Genomic DNA, 18625 nt, shown 5'->3' with positions numbered 1-18625 from the left:
TTCATTCTCAGAGAAATAACGTGTTAATAGGAGACAGAAATGAGTAGAGAGATACTATACTCCATTAGTTAGTTAGTTAGAAAATCAGGGCGTATGCATTCTAAATGAAACAAACATACAAGAGAAAAGATAAGAGTTACAATCATGGAGGAGGCAAATTGAAGCTGAAAAGCTTCTTTCCAAACACACTGTACACTCTTGTATATCAACTGTAGAATATTTAAGACCCCACGCTCAGTTACATCACAACATTGTTTATTATGTGAATTTTTTACAATACAAACAAAAAAATACAGAAATGCAATATATGAATACAGCTAAATGCAGAATGGTGACTTTTTTTTCTTTTCAATAGGCCATGATTCCCATTTCTAGTAAAATAAAGAGACTGCACATAGGTAGAAATAGGTTGGTTGTTAGCTTCACAATTTTGCCTAGAAATGATCTATAAATGCATTTTTTCCCCCTGCTACTTACCATAAAGTGTAAAAGGGAATTAAAGTTTCCTTGTTGGTTCCTACCATATGAAAGATGCTATATTCTATTTTAGCAGGGCCAATATACGGAAAATACCTAAATTAAATGTTATTACAAAAATGAAGCAGTAATGAGATTCTGGCTAAAGAGGGCACTAAATGAGAATAATATATATTTAAAGAATCCAAAACAAACAAAAAAAGAGGTTGTTATAAAAAAGCTCTAGGTGCGTTGTAAGCATATAGGTTTTTTTTTCCATGTGTATTTTTAAACAATGGAAGTGTCAAAAAATAGGGTCAACTGTGTTAGACTAAATTACATTATTGTATATGTTGCACTGAATGGAACCTTTGTATTATAATTATCATAAAGAAGCATAGTTTGCATCATATTATGGCAATTTATCCTCAATGAAAACCTTCCAGAGTTCTTTTATTTTGGAATATCCTGTAAACAATCAAACTACCAGAACATGATTGTACAACAGTAAAATGTTTTCTTGCATTAAATTGAAGACATCTGTTTAATAAAAAAAGAAAACATAGGAAAGGTACTTAGAGCTGTTAGTTTCTAAGTACACAACACCCTAGACAATTAAAGGCATCTTAATCTCCGTCAAGAACAAAAAATAATAATGATAATTTTTGTCATGCTGTTAAATCCATCATTAAGGATAAAACCGGTGCAAATTGGTCAAACGGATCCAACAAACACTGATGTCCAAGCTGGCATGTTGGCAACTAATATGTAACTGGTGGTCAAAAGAGGGTTTAAAAGATCTTCCCTTTCTTCTTGTTCTTTTCCAAGGTTCTAAATGATTAAAGGAAAATAATCAAAATGAGTGACCACTTTATAAACATAGATAACATATGGTAGCAATAGCTAAACCAACTACAACTGTGTTGGATTTTCAAACACTACAATTTCATTTAAAAATTAGATTTAAAGTTAACAGTAAGGACAATACTAGTCTACAATATTATTTTCTTGGACAAATATTTGACAAAATTCCAAGACAAACAGTAAAAAACATGACAAAAACCCATTTTTAATATACAAGCACAATTTTTCCTAAATGAAACAGTGTAAATCAAAAAAGATCAACTGACATCAACCAGGGTATCCTTTTCTCCTACTGTCATTTGCATTCTGAAATGCTTCGCTTTTACAAATATATTTTCTTCTTCCTTGGGGAAAAAGTTAATAGAAGGATAGTGTTGAAAATCTTGAAAATGTTTAGCAGTGAGCGTAAAGTGTAGAATCCTTATAGGGATACAACTTTTCAGTTTTAAATGGGACTAATGAGGAAAAGAAGAAAACCAAAGTACAAATACTACTGATTTTTGTGTAAATTAAGAGTAACTAATTAGCTGCATTAGGAATTAGATATCCAAAATTTTATCTTAATGAAATAATTCAACACAATTAAGACATACATCTAAATGTATAAAAGATCTTTGTAGCAGTGTTCTCTATGTTTGCCAAAAATTAAATACAACTATTATGTCCAACATTTGATGGGAAAAGGTGAGCAACTGATTATGGTGAATCAACTGAAGAGAATGTTATGAAGCCACTAAATTATGAAGATTGTTAAGTCATGGAAAATGTTTACAGTGAAAAAAATACTGTTATGACAGACTGCATCCATCTATATAAAAGATTCATCCATGAAAATTATCTGTGCTTGGGATTTATGATAATGGATGATGTCTTTTTAAATGTTATTTTAATGTTTTTCAAATAAATAGGAAAATAATTCTTTAAAATATTAATACACACATTTCTTGGGAATCTGATATTAGATACCTTGAAGAGTTCTGTTGCTCTAAAATACGTTGTTGGGCTTCCCAATTTGCTTTCTCATCTTCAAACTGACGACGTTTTTCCTCTAATTCTTTGTGCTGTGCTTCCAAATTCTTTTTCATTTGCTCATGGCGCCGTTGGAGCTAATTCAGAGCACAATATATAAAATAAAACTGTTTGAGAAATCACGAGCAGAAGTACATTTCATCCAGGCATCCTAATGAGCATTCAGTTCTTATGCTATAAATTCAAAGTATCACCTGGTTTTAGCACTGTCTAAAATTTTAGCACTAAAATTCCTCTGCCTATAGGACTTACCACCCAAAAGGCCAGTGATCAAAGAGAATAATCTTGGTAAACAGGGAAAAAAAGAGTACAATAAGCTACAGTGTGTAGCACTTTATAATGGGCATACCCTATCTTATCATCTCATTTTTCCTTACTCACAAAACATGTAGGAAGCTGGGCAGGGAAGACACCACTGCTCCCACTTCATGGATGACCAAACAGTTGCAGAGTTTATGTCACTTGCCCAAAGTCATTAGCCAAAAAGTGGCAGAACCAGGATTTGAACCTGTCTTGTAATTCCAAGTTCAGAAAGCTGAGACAAGTGAAATGAAAGCAAATAGATGAGGATCTAAGAGTTACAAGATCACGGGATAAGGTCCCCGATTCTTAAAAAGCAGTGTTTCTCATATATCAGTCTTCGTACAAATCACCTGAATGCTTGCTAAAAATATATAATCCTGGGGGCTTCCCTGGTGGTGCAGTGGTTGAGAGTCCGCCTGCCGATGCAGGGGACACGGGTTCGTGCCCCGGTCCAGGAAGATCCACATGCCGCGGAGCGGCTGAGTCCGTGAGCCATGGCCACTGAGCCTGCACATCCGGAGCCTGCGCTCCGCGATGGGAGAGGCCAGAACACTGAGAGGCCCGCGTACCGCAAAAAAAAAAAAAAATCCAGAAGCCGAGTCTTTATAAATTGGATTATTTAAAAAAAAAAAAAGAATTAATGCTATAAAGAATGCTGGCTGAAAGGTGGAGAACACTCATGCAAAGTAACTGCAGAAACAAAGAGCTTATCTAATAGTTCATTAAATAATTCATTTAGGTGCTAGTTAATCCATTTCTGAGGAAAACAGTCATAGAAAAAAAAACTACAACGAATAACTAAGAACTACTAATATTAAAAACTTTCAGATGTCCAGGAACTATGTTTTATTAAAGACTGTATTACACCAATGAATTATCATCTTGAATTTGGATTGTAATTTCGCATACAACTTGTTTTCTTAATTACTTTGTAAACCCACAAAAAGTGACTTCATATTCATTCCCATTCCAAATTATTTCATGCAGTTCTTACAAAACAAAACCATCTAAAATATATTTAAGCAAACATGAATCAAATTTGAGGTAACATCTTCCTGATGACAGCAAACAAGTTACTAAGAAAATGTCAGAAAATAGGAACACAGGAAAATGCCTTTGGTTATTTAAAAAAAAAATGCAAGGGAATTATATACACACAATTCAGAATAGTCACCTCTGAGAAGGAGAGAGAGGGATACAATAGGGGAGAGACACAAAGGGGCCTCAAATGAACTGATGATGCCTTATTTTTTTAAGCTGGACCACAGGTTCACCAGTGTTCATCATTCTTTACCTGTATATTTCTGTCACATATACATATCTTTGTGTTAACTGCATGTAGGTTAAAAGTACAGGTCACAATCCCTCACTTCCTAGAAACCCTTGGGGTTAGATGTGTTTCACAGTTCAGAATTTTTCAGATTTCAGAAAGCCAATACTACTTAGAAAGGTCTATATACTCTATTTACAAAACAACTCCTGGGCTGTCTAAGGTAGCACCTATAACCAAACACATTACTATTTTTTGCAGTGAAGTATATAAATATTCACATCAAGTGGGATAAAACTATTCTATGTCTGGTTTTGCAGTTTTCTGAAATTGTGGATACATGATTGTGGACTTGTCTAGTGATTAAGAACAAAGTTAAGTGTATTCAAATAATGGCTTACAGCTATGCAGCACAGACCAAGTTAATTTATCTTTCCTCTCATGTAAAAAAGGGAAATGGACAATAATATCCATCTTGAAGGGCTGTGGTATGAATTAAATGACATAATCCATGGAAGATGCTTAATACTGTGCCTGATATACTGTGCTGCTGGATATTAGCAACTGTGCCCCGAACAAATATTTCTAGCACTTGAGAAAAACAGTATTAAACAAGGTTAAATAGGTTTCTTCACCTATATATTTACATACTTATATGGCTTACTGAATTAGGAGAAACTTGGTCGAGATCTCTTTACAGGTCCTTTTAATGTTAATAAAGATTCTATCCTTCAAAGAGCAGTTAAGTTTCGCAAAACTCTGTTTTCACCATTCACAGTAATCGTAAAAACTCTCAAAGGGTTCTATAACTACAGTTTTATAATTGTTTGTTTATAACATTTACTCTTAGGAGCAGGCCCTAAAATCGGTCTATACCAAATGTAAATTCAACTCCTTTTAGATTTTCATCATAATCTAAGTGTGAAGATAATGCAGACTCTTGATTACTCCTGTTTTTATTCACCTTCTGATACGGATTTTCCAGATTATTTATTAATTAGTGAAGGGGTAGAGACTTAGATGGATAGGTTTAATAAAAAGCTAATTAATAAAAAAGACTAAACTTAATCTCCTAAATGTCGTCTTAATAACAGATGCCAGGGATGCTAGTTCTGCAGTGCTTGGTAGTCTTAGACCAGGAGGAGCTATTCTGTATCCCCACTGAATTAAGCATATGATAAATACAACAACAGCGAAAGTTTTTTTTCATAAGAGATTACATGAAAAGCCCAGTGATTTAAGAGAAATCTAATGTGGAATAAAAACATTTCCTCAAAATTACTAAATACTTTACTCCATGCATTCCTTCTACTCAATGGATCAGAGTATTTTTGGTTATGTATTTAGTCAGAGAAGGTTTATGTATTTTATGCAGTAATTCATTACAAAAGCAAAGAGACCAACTGTAAGGATCTAACAGACTAGATCGGAGTCTCCTTTTAATATATTTAAACACAAACATTATTATATTAGTGGAGTCACATATAAACACAGGGATCTCACTGAATTTTATCATTAAAAGTAATTTGAGAAGTATTTCATATTAATGTCATCCCATATATTTAAAAGTAATTTTCAGCACAATGATAATAAATCTGTGCTGAGAAATTATACTGAAATTGTTGACTTATTTTGTGTTTACCTAGAGTTTCTTCTACTGCTCTTGGACATCAAGCCAACTACTTACTGTATAGATGCTTGTGTTAGTGTGGTTTTTTTCCTCCATCTTTTCTTATCACTTATTGAAGGATATGTCTTCATGATCTTTTTGATTAATAGAAACTAAATATATGCCTCAACATCTAGAGAGATTCCAAGGTAGTATATCAGCTTGCTGGAATGCTTTGTCACTACCCTACCTGATTTTTGTTAACAGTTGGAATTACGTTGACACTATATTACAAATAAGGCCCACCTCATTTATAAAAATCACATTTCTTCATTTTTTCCTCTGTCTGTAATTTACCCTGGCATGCCTATAGTTTAACTAAGGTTCTTTCTTTTTCATTCGTATGCAAATAAGCCTGGTCTATTATTATTACCCTTACACTAGTTTTTATTCTTACATCCACCTAAAACTCTGATCTTTACTTTTCTTATATTGACTAGATGGAATGGCTTATAATTTCATTTCTTATAACTTGTTAATTATAGCTAATAAAATTTATTGTAAGTATTCTACTATGTCTTCCTACCAAGTATACTTGTATTCAAATACATATTAAAATATATATTATTGTAAACATAGTGCTTGCTTTTATTTTTCCATTTTATTGTTAGCATATTTGAAAAAATCTAGAGAAAGGTTATCTATGAATTTTATTAAAGGTATTTTTTAAAGGACTATTGTGCCTATAAAAGGTGAAAATATTAGGTTGATTACCTCAGCTTCAGAGTCCTTCAGTTTTTGAACTTTTTCTTTGACCTTCATCTCAAACACCTGCTCCATCTCCATCTCCATCTTCTTCATCTTAGCTACATGCTCCCTTCTTTCTTCTTCCATTTGTGCAAGAGGGCTCCTGTGAACATTAAAGATAATCATTAAATGTCTAAAACTGAAAAGTGTAATACAAAACTCTGAAACAGTGATGAAAACAAATGAGCCGCTGTGTGCCATTACTAAATTCTCTGCTGTTTTTTGAAAACAAGTTTCAAAATAATTTTTCAATTATTCTGACACCACCTTAAATGACATGGAACACAGATTTGAAGTTTTATATATGAACATGTTAAAAATTCTTTAGAAACTTTTAAAATTTATAAATATTTACAATTTAGAACTTCCTTCCATGAAGTTTCATAGCTAACTTGAAAATCTCTAGTGAATAATTATGAAAATAGATCTACCAAAGGCAACTATTAGCAGAACGTTTCTCTAAACCTAATGCATATCAAATCTAAAGATAACACATAAAATAAACTGTAGAAGGAAAATGGAAAGGACACATTCCTTAAATACATTCTTAGAAAGGAAAACTAGAAGAAAATTACTTAATTTTGTATTTTAAACAAAATTTTAATGTGAAAAAAGGTACTGAGTTAATGAAGTCAATACATGTAGAATATTTTTAGTTCTATAATTTTCCAAGTGTTATAATCTCTCCTTTTAGACGACTACTGACATCACAATAATTCAAACCTATTTTGGTTACTGAATTGATATGCTAGAAAAAACTACCAGGCAATACCTAGAACACTCTTCGTTTAGGCAAGCAGAGTATTTCTAGGCCACTTAATGTAATTTTAATGCTCTTGAAAAATTCATTCCACCTATGTCAAATATTTTAGTGTCTTAAGTTTTAAAGATGGTCAGTGATCACACACACATGAGAGAGAGAGAGAGAGAGAGAGAAGAAGCAAATGAATATCTTGACATTTCTGAAATGCCAAACAATAGACACAAGCACAGTTAAATAAAAGTAGTTCACTCTATTGACATTAAACTCCACAGGCTCAAATCTCTGCACAATTTTGTTCAAAATTTTCATGCTGAAAAATACTACAAATGAGCTTTATGTGAAGGCTAGTATATTTACAGACACAAGAGAATAACCAAGTATCAGTAACCCATTACAGCCCCAGGGAGGAAACAAAAGTGGGCTCTGTGGCTTTCACGATCTCTAAAAACAATTCAATACACTGGGACAACTTAAAAGAGGCAAGCCCTTTTCTGACTTTATTGATAAAACATGTTTATTTTGCCTCCACAAAAACTGGCTTTGACCATTTAATTGTACATATTAAATTGGTGAACTTTATCTCAATAAAGTGGTTAAAAAGTTAAATCATGGCTTAAAAACAAACAAAGTCAGGCTTTGTATTTCATCTACAACTTCAAGGCTAGTCACTTTAATCCTGATTTGACACACTTGATTATGGTGACTTCTCTCCTTACAAGGCTGAGTATTTTGACCATTACAACACTATTCTACCCTCTCAAGGAGGAGGACAAGAGAGAAAGATGGAAAATATTAAACGAGCAACAGGACAGAAAGAACACTGGCTACTGATTTTTCTTAGCAAAAAGGAAGGACAAAGATGTGATGTACTGTTGTGACCAAAAGGATTTGGTTTTCCAGTTAGTGTAAGTTAGAACAAAATGTTACTTAACTAAAGGATATTCCTTCACCAAAAGAAAACTTACAAACCTTCAGTATGTCTTAACAATTAAACAATTAATCAGAAGTTCTGAAAATGAAAATAAACCAAACATTAACTTAGAAGAAGAATCAACATTCAAAAAGTGAGGTAAACTGAAATAAATTTTAAAGCATAAATATCATTATTTCATTAAAAGCCGATAAGGCCCTTCATATTAATATATTTCTCATCTTTATGGCAGGTGTTTTTAATATAGGGGCCTCAGATCTCTTGGGCAGAGTGTCAATGAATGCCCTGAAATGACATACCAAATAAATGTGTGTTTGTGTTGTGTATTCATGCAAGCATTTTTCCAGTGAGACGGTTCAAAGCTTTTGCTTGATTTCTGTAAAACTCACTTCTGCCACTCCCCAAAACATTTTTAGGCTCTAGAAAAAAAAATACTCATAACGATTTTTTAATTGGCAGTCTTAAACAACTGAAACTGTATGTTTAAGCAACTTAGATTATCCAACAATACTGCTGCAATTTGAAAACAAATATATTGTAAAAAATTATAAAAAACTAGAATTTAAAAAAAAAATTAGAATTCACACAGAATTGAGATTTTAAATATATACTCTTACTTATAATAACCTATCTATAAAATGCTCATTTAATTTCATCCTTGGGAGGAATAAGGCAATCCATATAAATGTAAAGAATTTGCAGTATAATTTGCACATGAAAAGGCTACCACCTTACCAAGAGTAAACACTGGCATCTAGATTATTATTTAAATAACTCTTGGGGGAAAATAGAAGACTGCAGAGAAACATGCTATGATGTTTTGAAATTTGCTTTTAAATTCAAAATTTAAATATTAAAAATCTTCACATACTAAAACTGCTTATGTCTTCGGAAAAACAACCACTTACATGCCTTCAACTGTGTCATATCTAAAAGAACAAAAAATACAGAGACTTAGCACACTTAAAGTAAATGACACTAAAAGCAGCAACTAAAGGCAAATCCACAGATTTCACAATAAAAGTATGTGCCCTAAAACAAAAGTTTATGGCCAAATTTGTTGAAGCTAGTTAATTTCTTTTCCAAATTCTGTTAGTAATCCCTATACCAAATCATTATAAAAATAAATAGGCTGTGCGATTATCTTCTGACAGCCTGCTCAAATTTCTAAACTTATTTAAATATGTATACTTTCAAAGAAATTAGCAATATTTCACATTTGAGATACTTTAAGCTTTTCAACCTTGTAAAACTACTTGACCCCTTAACCAAATGAAGTGATATTACAGTATTATAAGAAAATGGTTACACGTATCTAAAATGAATTTTTGGAAACCTCTCACCAGTCAAAATGATGTTTCAAATCTAATTTTTAAAATAATTAGCACCCCAATTCTAGTCATTTTTATTAAAGTGATATTTAGAAAACTGTAACACAAAATTGTGCTTATAATGTAGAAAATGCAGGAAAAAGGATCACTTTTTAAAAGATTAATTTTATTAACTTTTTATACAGCAGTTTCTTATTAGTTATCTATTTTATACATATTAGTGTATATATGTCAATCCCAACCTCCCAATTTATCCAACCACCACCACCAGCCCGCCACTTTCCCCCTCTGGTGTCCGTATGTTTCTTCTCTGCATCTGTGTCTCTATTTCTGCCCTGCAAACCGGTTCATCTGTACCATTTTTCTAGGTTCCACACATATGCGTTAATATACGGTATTTGTTTTTCTCTTTCTGACTTATTTCACTCTGTATCACAGTCTCTAGATCCATCCACGTCTCAACAAATGACCCAATTTCATTCCTTTTTATGGCTGAGTAATATTCCATTGTATATTTGTTTGTACCACATCTTCTTTATCCATTGGTCTGTCAATGGGAATTTAGGTTGTTTCCATGACCTGCCTACTGTAAATGGTGCTGCAATGAACTGGGGTGCATGTGTCTTTTTGAATTATGGTTTTCTCTGGGTATATGCCCAGTAGTGGGATTGCTGGGTCATATGGTAACTTTACTTTTAGTTTTTTAAGGAACCTCCATACTGTTCTCCATAGTGGCTGTATCAATTTACATTCCCAACAACAGTGCAAGAGGGTTCCCTTTTCTCCACACCCTCTCCAGCATTTGTTGTTTGTAGATTTTCTGATGATGCCCATTCTAATTGGTGTGAGGTGATACCTCACTGTAGTTTTGATTTGCATTTCTCTAATAATTAGTGATGTTGAGCAGCTTTTCATGTGCTTCTTGGACATCTGTATGTCTTCTTTGGAGAAATGTCTATTTAGGTCTTCTGCCCATTTTTGGATTGGGTTGTTTTTTTTATATTGAGCTGCATGAGCTGTTTATATATTTTGGAGATTAATCCTTTGTCTGTTGATTCGTTTGCAAATATTTTCTCCCATTCTGAGGGTTGTCTTTTTGTCTTGTTTGTAGTTTCCTTTGCTTTGCAAAAACTTTATTAGGTCTCATTTGTTTATTTTTGTTTTTATTTGCATTAATCTAGGAGGTGGATCAAAAAAGATCTTGCTGTGATTTATGTCAAAGAGTGTTCTTCCTATGTTTTCCTCTAAGAGATTTATAGTGTCCCGTCTTACCTTAGGTCTCAAATCCATTTTATTATTGTGTATGGTGTTAGGGAGTGTTCTCATTTCATTCTTTTACATGTAGCTGTCCAGTTTTCCCAGCACCACTTATTGAAGAGACTGTCTTTTCTCCATTGTATATCCTTGCCTCCTTTGTCATAGATTAGTTGACCATAGGTGCGTGGGTTTATCTCTGGGCTTTCTATCTTGTTCCAATGATCTGTATTTCTGTTTTTGTGCCAGCACCATATTGTGTTGATTACTGTAGCTTTGTAGTATAGTCTGAAGTCAGGGAGTCTCATTCCTCCAGCTCTGTTTTTTTCCCTCAAGATTGCTTTGGCTATTCGGGATCTTTTGTGTCTCCATACAAATTTTAAGATTTTTTGTTCTAGGTCTGTAAAAAATGCCATTGGTAATTTGATAGGGATTGCACTGAATCTGTAGATTGCTTTGGGTAGTATAGTCATCTTCACAATATTGATTCTTCCAATCTAAGAACATGGTATATCTCTCCATCTGTTTGTGTCATCTTTGATCTCTTTCATCAGTGTTTTATAGTTTTCTGAGTACAGGTCTTTTACCTCCTTTTGTAGGTTTATTCCTAGGTATTTTATTCTTTTTGTTGCAATGGTGAATGGGATTGTTTCCTTAATTTCTCTTTCTGATCTTTTGTTGTTAGTGTATAGGAATGCCAGAGATTTCTGTGTGTTAATTTTGTATCCTGCAACTTTACCAAATTCATTGATTAGCTCTAGTAGTTTTCTGGTGGCATCTTTACGATTCTCTATGTATAGTATCATGTCATCTGCAAACAGTGACAGTTTTACTTCTTCTTTTCCAATTTGTATTCCTTTTATTTCTTTTTCTTCTCTGATTTCCGTGGCTAGGACTTCCAAAACTACGTTGAATAACAGTGGCGAGAATGGACATCCTTGTCTTATTCCTGATCTTAGAGAAAATGCTTTCAGTTTTTTACTATTGAGAATGATGTTTGCTGTGGGTTTGTCGTATATGGCCTTTATTATGTTGAGGTAGGTTCCCTTTCTGCCCACTTTCTGGAGAGTTTTTATCATAAATGGGTGTTGAATTTTGTCAAAGGCTTTTTCTGCATCTATTGAGATGATCATATGGCTTTTCTTCTTCAATTTGTTAATATGGTGTATCACACTGATTGATTTGTGTATATTGAAGAATCCTTGCATCCCTGGGATAAATCCCACTTGATCATGGTGTATGATCCTGGAAAAAGGATCACTTTTTGTCATCACATTTCAAATGAAAGTTTTTTTATTAGGTGACTAGAAACACCATTTAAATTATATCATTACCTGCCTGCTTTTTAATGAAAACTCTTCTTCACACACGTAGATAAGCTAAAGTTTATAAACTTAAACTTGTCAGAGAAATTTAAAGCAACTCAGTCAAAAAAAATGAAAAGACCTGGTAAAAAAAAATTTTTAAAAAGGCTACAATATAAACTGAACAGCACATTAAACCCCCAAAGATACAACTTAGCTCCTTTTAGGGATCTATTCAAGGGGTGACAGTTCCTGAAAGCCACCAGATGACTTACCCTTTTCATGTGACCAACAACAGAATCACAGCAAGGACCACACTTAAGGCTGACCCAGTAAGGCCCTACTGTGGCTGTCTTACATGACCCACATTTTGAGTGTAATGGAAAGACAACCACATTTCATTTAAATTATGTGTGGTCTTTTCTGAAGAACTCATTAAGCAAATACATTTACATATTTTTGCTTCAGTGGTGTGGTAGGTCACTATGCATACACACATGTAGCAATTTTCATACAAAATTTTCCAAAGGAATTTCACTTAAAATAAGAATTTCAAAGAGCAACAAAAATTTCCAAACATTCTGGGAAACAACAGTTACCAGCATTTTATTTTGCCAAGTGAGAGTGTTAAAAATAAATGTAAATAAAACAACACTATCATTATATTTTCATGAAAGGACACATGAACAAGAGTAAAAGATATAACTGAATAAATTACTTTTTTTTTGGAAAAACTTGGGACAAAATTCAGAAAATTGTCTTTATATCTCTTTAGATCAATGAAAACTTTGTCATGTACCAAAATAGTTCTGAGGATTAGCCTTTAGAAACCTGTATTTTCAGTCATTTATAGGAATTCAGTTATCCAGAGTTTTCCCAAGACTACAGATGGAGAAGGCTGTAGAAAACAAAAATAAAATTAACATATGGGAAAGAGGTAACGCCAACCTGACCACCTCAATAAAGCAGAACAGATATAGAAATAAAGTGAGTCACACAAGTTTTCTGGCTTCTCAGGGCACATACAAGTTATGTTTACACTACACTGTAGTCTATTAGATGTGCAGCAGCATTATGTCTTAGAAAACAATGTATATACCTTAATTGAAAAATATGTTATTGCTGAAGAATGCTAACCGTCATCTGAGCCTTTAGTGAGTCGTAGGAGGAACATCAAAGATCACTGATTACAGATGAACATAACAAATATAATAATAATAAAGTTTAAAACAGCAGTCCCCAACCTTTTCGGCACCAGGGACTGGTTTTGTGGAAGACAATTTTTCCACAGACTTGGTGGGGGGCGGGGGGGTTGTTCAGGTGGTAATGCAAGCAATGGGGAGCGATGGGGAGCAGCAGATGAAGCTTCGCTTGCCCGCCACTCACCTCCTGCTGTGCGGCCTGGTTCCTAACAGGCCATGGACCGATACCAGTCTGCGGCCCGGGGGTTGGGGAACCCTGGTTTAAAACACTGTGAGAATTATCAACGTTAACACAGAGACATGAAGAAAGCAAATGCCGGTGGGAAAATGGCAAAGACAGATTTGCTTGATGCAGTGTGCCACAAACCTTCAATTTGTAAAAAACACATTATCTGCGAAGTGTAATAAAGCAAAGTGCAATAAAACAAGGTATGCCTGTAAAAGATGTAAGGAAGACCATGAAGGAAGAAGCAAGTAAAACTTTAAAAAAGCATGTTGAACAAAAAAGGATACCTCTCCCCTTATGGGGGATTACTTTAAGAGATCTGCAATCTTGACATGGTTAATTCTCCACTTTCCTTTACAACCTTGTTGAATCTCTTTTAATTTGGAACCTGACCTCCCTTTCTGTTACTTCTAACCATCCTCCAGCCTCCGGACAGGGGTGGGCAAGATATACTCTCCCTGAGGAAAACAGATGACTTGATATTTTCTTTGCCAGACACAAGTGATACCTGAACAGCTGCTAAGAATAGAGCTCACTTTTCCAGACTCCAGCCTTGAGACAAACCAGTATTTGATGAGACAAGCTCAGCTATGTTTCAGATTTTAACCATATAATCAAAATCTTGGGTTTTGTCCCCAGCTTTACTGAGATATAATTGACATATAATATTGTCTCAGTTTAAGGTATACAATGTGATGTCGAGGACCACTAACATAAACAGAAAGGCACATTTTGAAACATATAAACCAAACACCAAATATTTTTATTTTTAACCCATGGTTCAGTACACTCTACAGTCCATCCAAAACTGGCTCCGAAAATTAAATATAAGAAAATTAATCTACTCTATGCTTAACATTAAAAAAAAATAACTTATATTCTAAAACCAAGTGTAATTAGCACTCTGTGGAGCGTACACTGCCAGACAAAGGTTAATGTAACTATAAATTTTAAATAGATGTATATCTGTATGTGTATGTATATGTCTATATATTGTATAAGAACAATTAAAAAACACAGGTCCATCAGCAATCAGATGAATAAATGACCTTATTCGCAAGTTTCTTTCTCAAATTCCCTGCAGATACTGTTTAGAGACCATACGAAGTAATAAAGTGATAAAATGACCACTTTTTTTTTTTAAAGGACCAAAGTTCAGTGGTCTTCAAACTGAGGTCTCTATTTATATGAAGAGACTTACTTGAGTCTGTGCAGTTTTAAGAGAATCAATTTCCAGATCCTCAACTTCCATACAAAGTTTTGCCTAAAGTGATCTGCCTGAAAATTTCCAAGTTAACAGATAGTCCATTTCTCACATTACAGAAGAAAGACCTACTCCTTCTTACCTATCCCTTACTAAGGTACACTGTACCTGAAGGTATGAAAACCTCCAGGTGACAAGAGAGAAGTCTCTTTCAATGATTAATCAAACACTATAACATAAACCTGTAAGAGTGTATCTCCAAGTATTAAACATGTTTCTATTAAGGGCATGGTGTGGTGTTAGGTGTTAGAAACATGGTATTTGGGTCCCTGTCAGGATGCTCTGAATTAAGATATATAGCAAAGGGAGGTGGCTGGAGAACTGGCAATTTCTCTTTAATGACTCTACCTTTTCCACTCTGAGCTCCCTGAAACCTCAATCTCTCCGTACCACCATTATCAAAGGATGCATTGCTAGGGAGAAAAAAGTCCCATGGGAGCAATACAAATAGAACATCAATAAGAAGCCCAGACTCACATTTGCTTACTTTACATATTTAAGTATTAGCCATTCTTTTCAGTTATCTGTGGATGGGTTCATAGCTATAAAGAAAGGCACCTTACATTGGCTAAAGCACCATAAATTGCTGGTACTGATTTTTTTTTCCCCAAAAATTCAACTGGAATGAACAGCTAACATTTTCAAGACAATACTAGATACAATCAAAGGATAAAAATTCCAAGTGACTTCTTTCAGATTCAGTATGTATCATTCAATAAAGTAGTAAAAACCTAATTTAACAAATCATCTATCAATACCTGTTCTAATTCCAACCATTCCCCAGTTGGTTCAATCTTCAAAAATATTTATTTTTCTATTACTTAAAGGAAAATTAAATAATATACTAACTCCTGGGGCAATCTGCTTTTTAGCAGTACAAACTTTTTTATTATTTTCATAGGCAAAGTTTAGACATGATTCATCTCATTAAGAAATACATTTCCAATAGAATCCTACTTTTCATGTTTTCACCTGGATTATAGTTTAACTCAAGTAATCCACACTAGAATTCTGTATATGCAGAAGAATTTTTAACACTATTTTTCTCTGAATTACCTTACCTGCATCCAACAGTAAAAAATATCCCAATAGCACTATTTTAAAAGTCTTAAATTCAAACTATGGAAAAAAAATCCTTATTTCTAGCACATTAACAAATGTTTAAAAGAAAAAATCGAACATTAAGTGCATACACTTAATGTATGCATATAATGAAAGATATGTACTGACAATACATTTCGCTTTAACATATTACAAAACTACCAGTGGCTTTAATTGTGTATGTTTTTCTTTTAAACAGTTAAAAAGTCCATAAACTAGTGAAATGCATTTAAAATGGATTCAATTTTATGAACAATATTCACTATGATGGATCTTTATATTTCTGTGCTAAATAAGAGTTGTTTGTTTGATACAAATTCTGCTAAAAAGAAATAGATTAAAAACGTTGCCTTTTTTCATGCACTGAACCTTACCTCAAGTAGAATCTTGTATTTTAAATATTAAAAAACATCAATTTTTAAAATAGCAGTAGTAAATTCCTAGAAGTCAGTGTTTTGCAAAGCATGCGTTCGTTACTAATCACCTATATCGAAACCATCAAGGGTTAAAAAAAAAGGACGGGGGTGGTGGATTCCCTGGCGGTCCAGTGGTTAGGACTCCACACTTCCACTGCAGGGGCCATGGGTTCGATCCCTGGCTGGGGAACTAAGATCCCACGTGCTGTGCGGCACAGCCAAAAAAACCCCCTCAAAAACAAAAAATCATCTAGGGTGCTCATTAAAAATACAAACTCTCAGGCCCATCCCACATGTTTTGAATCAGAATCTCTTGATAATGACTGAGTCTAGAAATTTAACTTTTTACCAATTACTCTGGGACTTCCCTGGTGGCACAGTGGTTAAGAATCTGCCTGCCAGTGCAGGGGACTCAGGTTCAAGCCCTAGTTCGGGAAGATCTCACATGCCGCGGAGCAACTAAGCCCGTGCACCACAACTACTCAGCCTGCGCTCTACAGCCCGTGCGCCACAACTACTGAGCCTGCGCTCTAGAGCCCGTGCACCACAACTACTGAGCCTGCGCTCTAGAGCCCGTGCACCACAGCTACTGAGCCTGCACTAGAGAGCCCATGCTCCGCAATGAGAAGCCCACCCACTGCAACGAAAAGCAGCCCCCACTCTCTGCAACTAGAGAAAGTCAGAGTGCAGCAACGAAGACCCAACGCAGCCAAAAATAAATTAATTAAAATTTTAAAGTAAAAGCAATTGCTCTCCGGAGATCTCTAAAGCCAAAAATCTAGAAACTGATCAATAAATTTCCTCAAATAAGCAGGTTAATAATAGTGTAAGAAGAAATTCAAAATTAAGAAAGAGATTAGGGGCTACAACCCAAACATCATGAAGAAAATAAACACAGAGTTAGGTCCAAGATCAGTTTTAAAAGAGAACTGCTTGTGACTCTGCCAATGATTATTAACGCTTTGTGCACTTTCTTATGGAATTTAGGGCCACTGCGGAGACATAACTAAAAAAGCAAAAAGGAACATTTTTCTCTTCCATTATAAGGAATGCTGACCACTATAACACAGTATTGCTACTTTGAGAACTTGCTTCCCTTATTATTTATTATGCAGATGATCCTTCAGGATTATCCTCTAATAATATCAATACATAACACCTGGCTAAAAATGTACATACATTGTTAAAATGGTTTTCATAATACTTACCGTCTTCAACAACCCCAAATAAAGGAAAAACAGACATGGTTACCATGGTTAACAGACATGGTTACCAAGTTTATACCAGCTAACTCACCAGCCTCCTCACACATCTCTTTTCCCTACACCATCATAAAACCACATCTTGAAGATACTAGCTCAGGTGGGTGAAGCTATACACTCAGGAGTCACTCACACCACTCTACCAACCAACAGAAGAAATCCAAACTCCAGCTAATTTACTCCCTGGAAATACACAATAGCAATAGAAAAGGTAACCAAGACTACAATAATTAAATGTTCCTTTTGTTTGGTCCTGTCCCTTATTTCTATATAATCTTCTAGTAAACACTCTGCTTCCAAAATGGTTTATTTTAAAAAGACATAATAAAAGGTAGAAGCTCTATGTTTATTCTCTTTAAAGGGACTATGGGATGTTTATCTTAAAGAGTAAAATGGGTTTAAGGGTTACTTGGTAGAAACTGTTCTCTTCCCTTAAAAAAAAAAAAATGCTGAAGGAGTTATTTGATTTCTAGTTGGGGATCTATTAAATGTGTTACATAGGTTATTAAGATGATGGCAAAGACCAGAAGAGAATGCATGGCTCTTTCACTTAAGGAACAAGGTTATAAAACTACACTTCCTCCAACAAACAAAGCTTGACAATATAAATTTGACTGTTGTACCTAAAGAACTTTATCCCAATTTTCTATTGAGTAGCCAAGAGGAATTTGATGAAACAATATGATTATTTACTACATAAATAATACCTTTTCTGGAGGAAACAATGTATACTTACTTAGTAAGCTGCCCTTTATTCTTGTTATTATCAACTCCATTATAAGTCACAGCTGCCAGTTTTCTGCTCCGGTAGTTCTCATAGTGTACATTATTAGTGACATCTTTCAAGTCCTGCATGTGTGTTCTGTCATAAAAAATGACACATCAAGAGTTTGCTTCTATTAAGAAAGCTTTGGTGTAAATTCAAAATTTTAGTAAAACAAAAATTTCAGACTTAAAATGAGCAAAAGACTATTCTTAAGGGAGATGGCATCCATCTGTCTTCATTCACATGTAAGGCAGAGTAAGACACAATGAGCTAACTTGACACCAATGGAAAATTAGGTTCCAGATGAAAGTTTAGGAGCATAAATCCTCTCAGTTACTAAAGAATGACATTTCTAGAGAAGAGTATTTACCTTTTTAGTATATATTTTATTTTACTAGAGAAGGAAAAGTAGATTAGCTCCTACTAAAGTTCACAAAGCAAAAGAAATTGCTTTCCTTTTAGCAATA

At 34.1% G+C, this 18625-nt stretch overlaps 1 protein-coding gene across 2 annotated transcripts in view; it reads right to left on the bottom strand.

Annotated features, from left to right (window-relative positions):
* Positions 1–238: 238 nt before the first annotated feature.
* The window catches only part of SEPTIN7 (septin 7), a 66666-nt gene continuing 48279 nt past the window's right edge, over positions 239–18625 (bottom strand). For both annotated transcript variants that reach the window (XM_073809825.1, XM_019925616.3), the window contains exons 10-13: positions 18129–18254; positions 6306–6441; positions 2287–2426; positions 239–1287 (exon numbers count right to left, since the gene is read on the bottom strand). In XM_073809825.1, coding sequence (XP_073665926.1) covers positions 1248–1287; positions 2287–2426; positions 6306–6441; positions 18129–18254 — 442 coding nt within the window. In that variant the 3' untranslated portion in view covers positions 239–1247. The remainder of the gene's footprint in view (positions 1288–2286; positions 2427–6305; positions 6442–18128; positions 18255–18625) is intronic.

This window comes from Tursiops truncatus, chromosome 9 (assembly GCF_011762595.2).
Source record: "Tursiops truncatus isolate mTurTru1 chromosome 9, mTurTru1.mat.Y, whole genome shotgun sequence".
Lineage (NCBI taxonomy): Eukaryota > Metazoa > Chordata > Mammalia > Artiodactyla > Delphinidae > Tursiops > Tursiops truncatus.
Note: the sequence above shows the minus strand (reverse complement) of the source record. Positions and strands in the feature narration are given on the sequence as shown.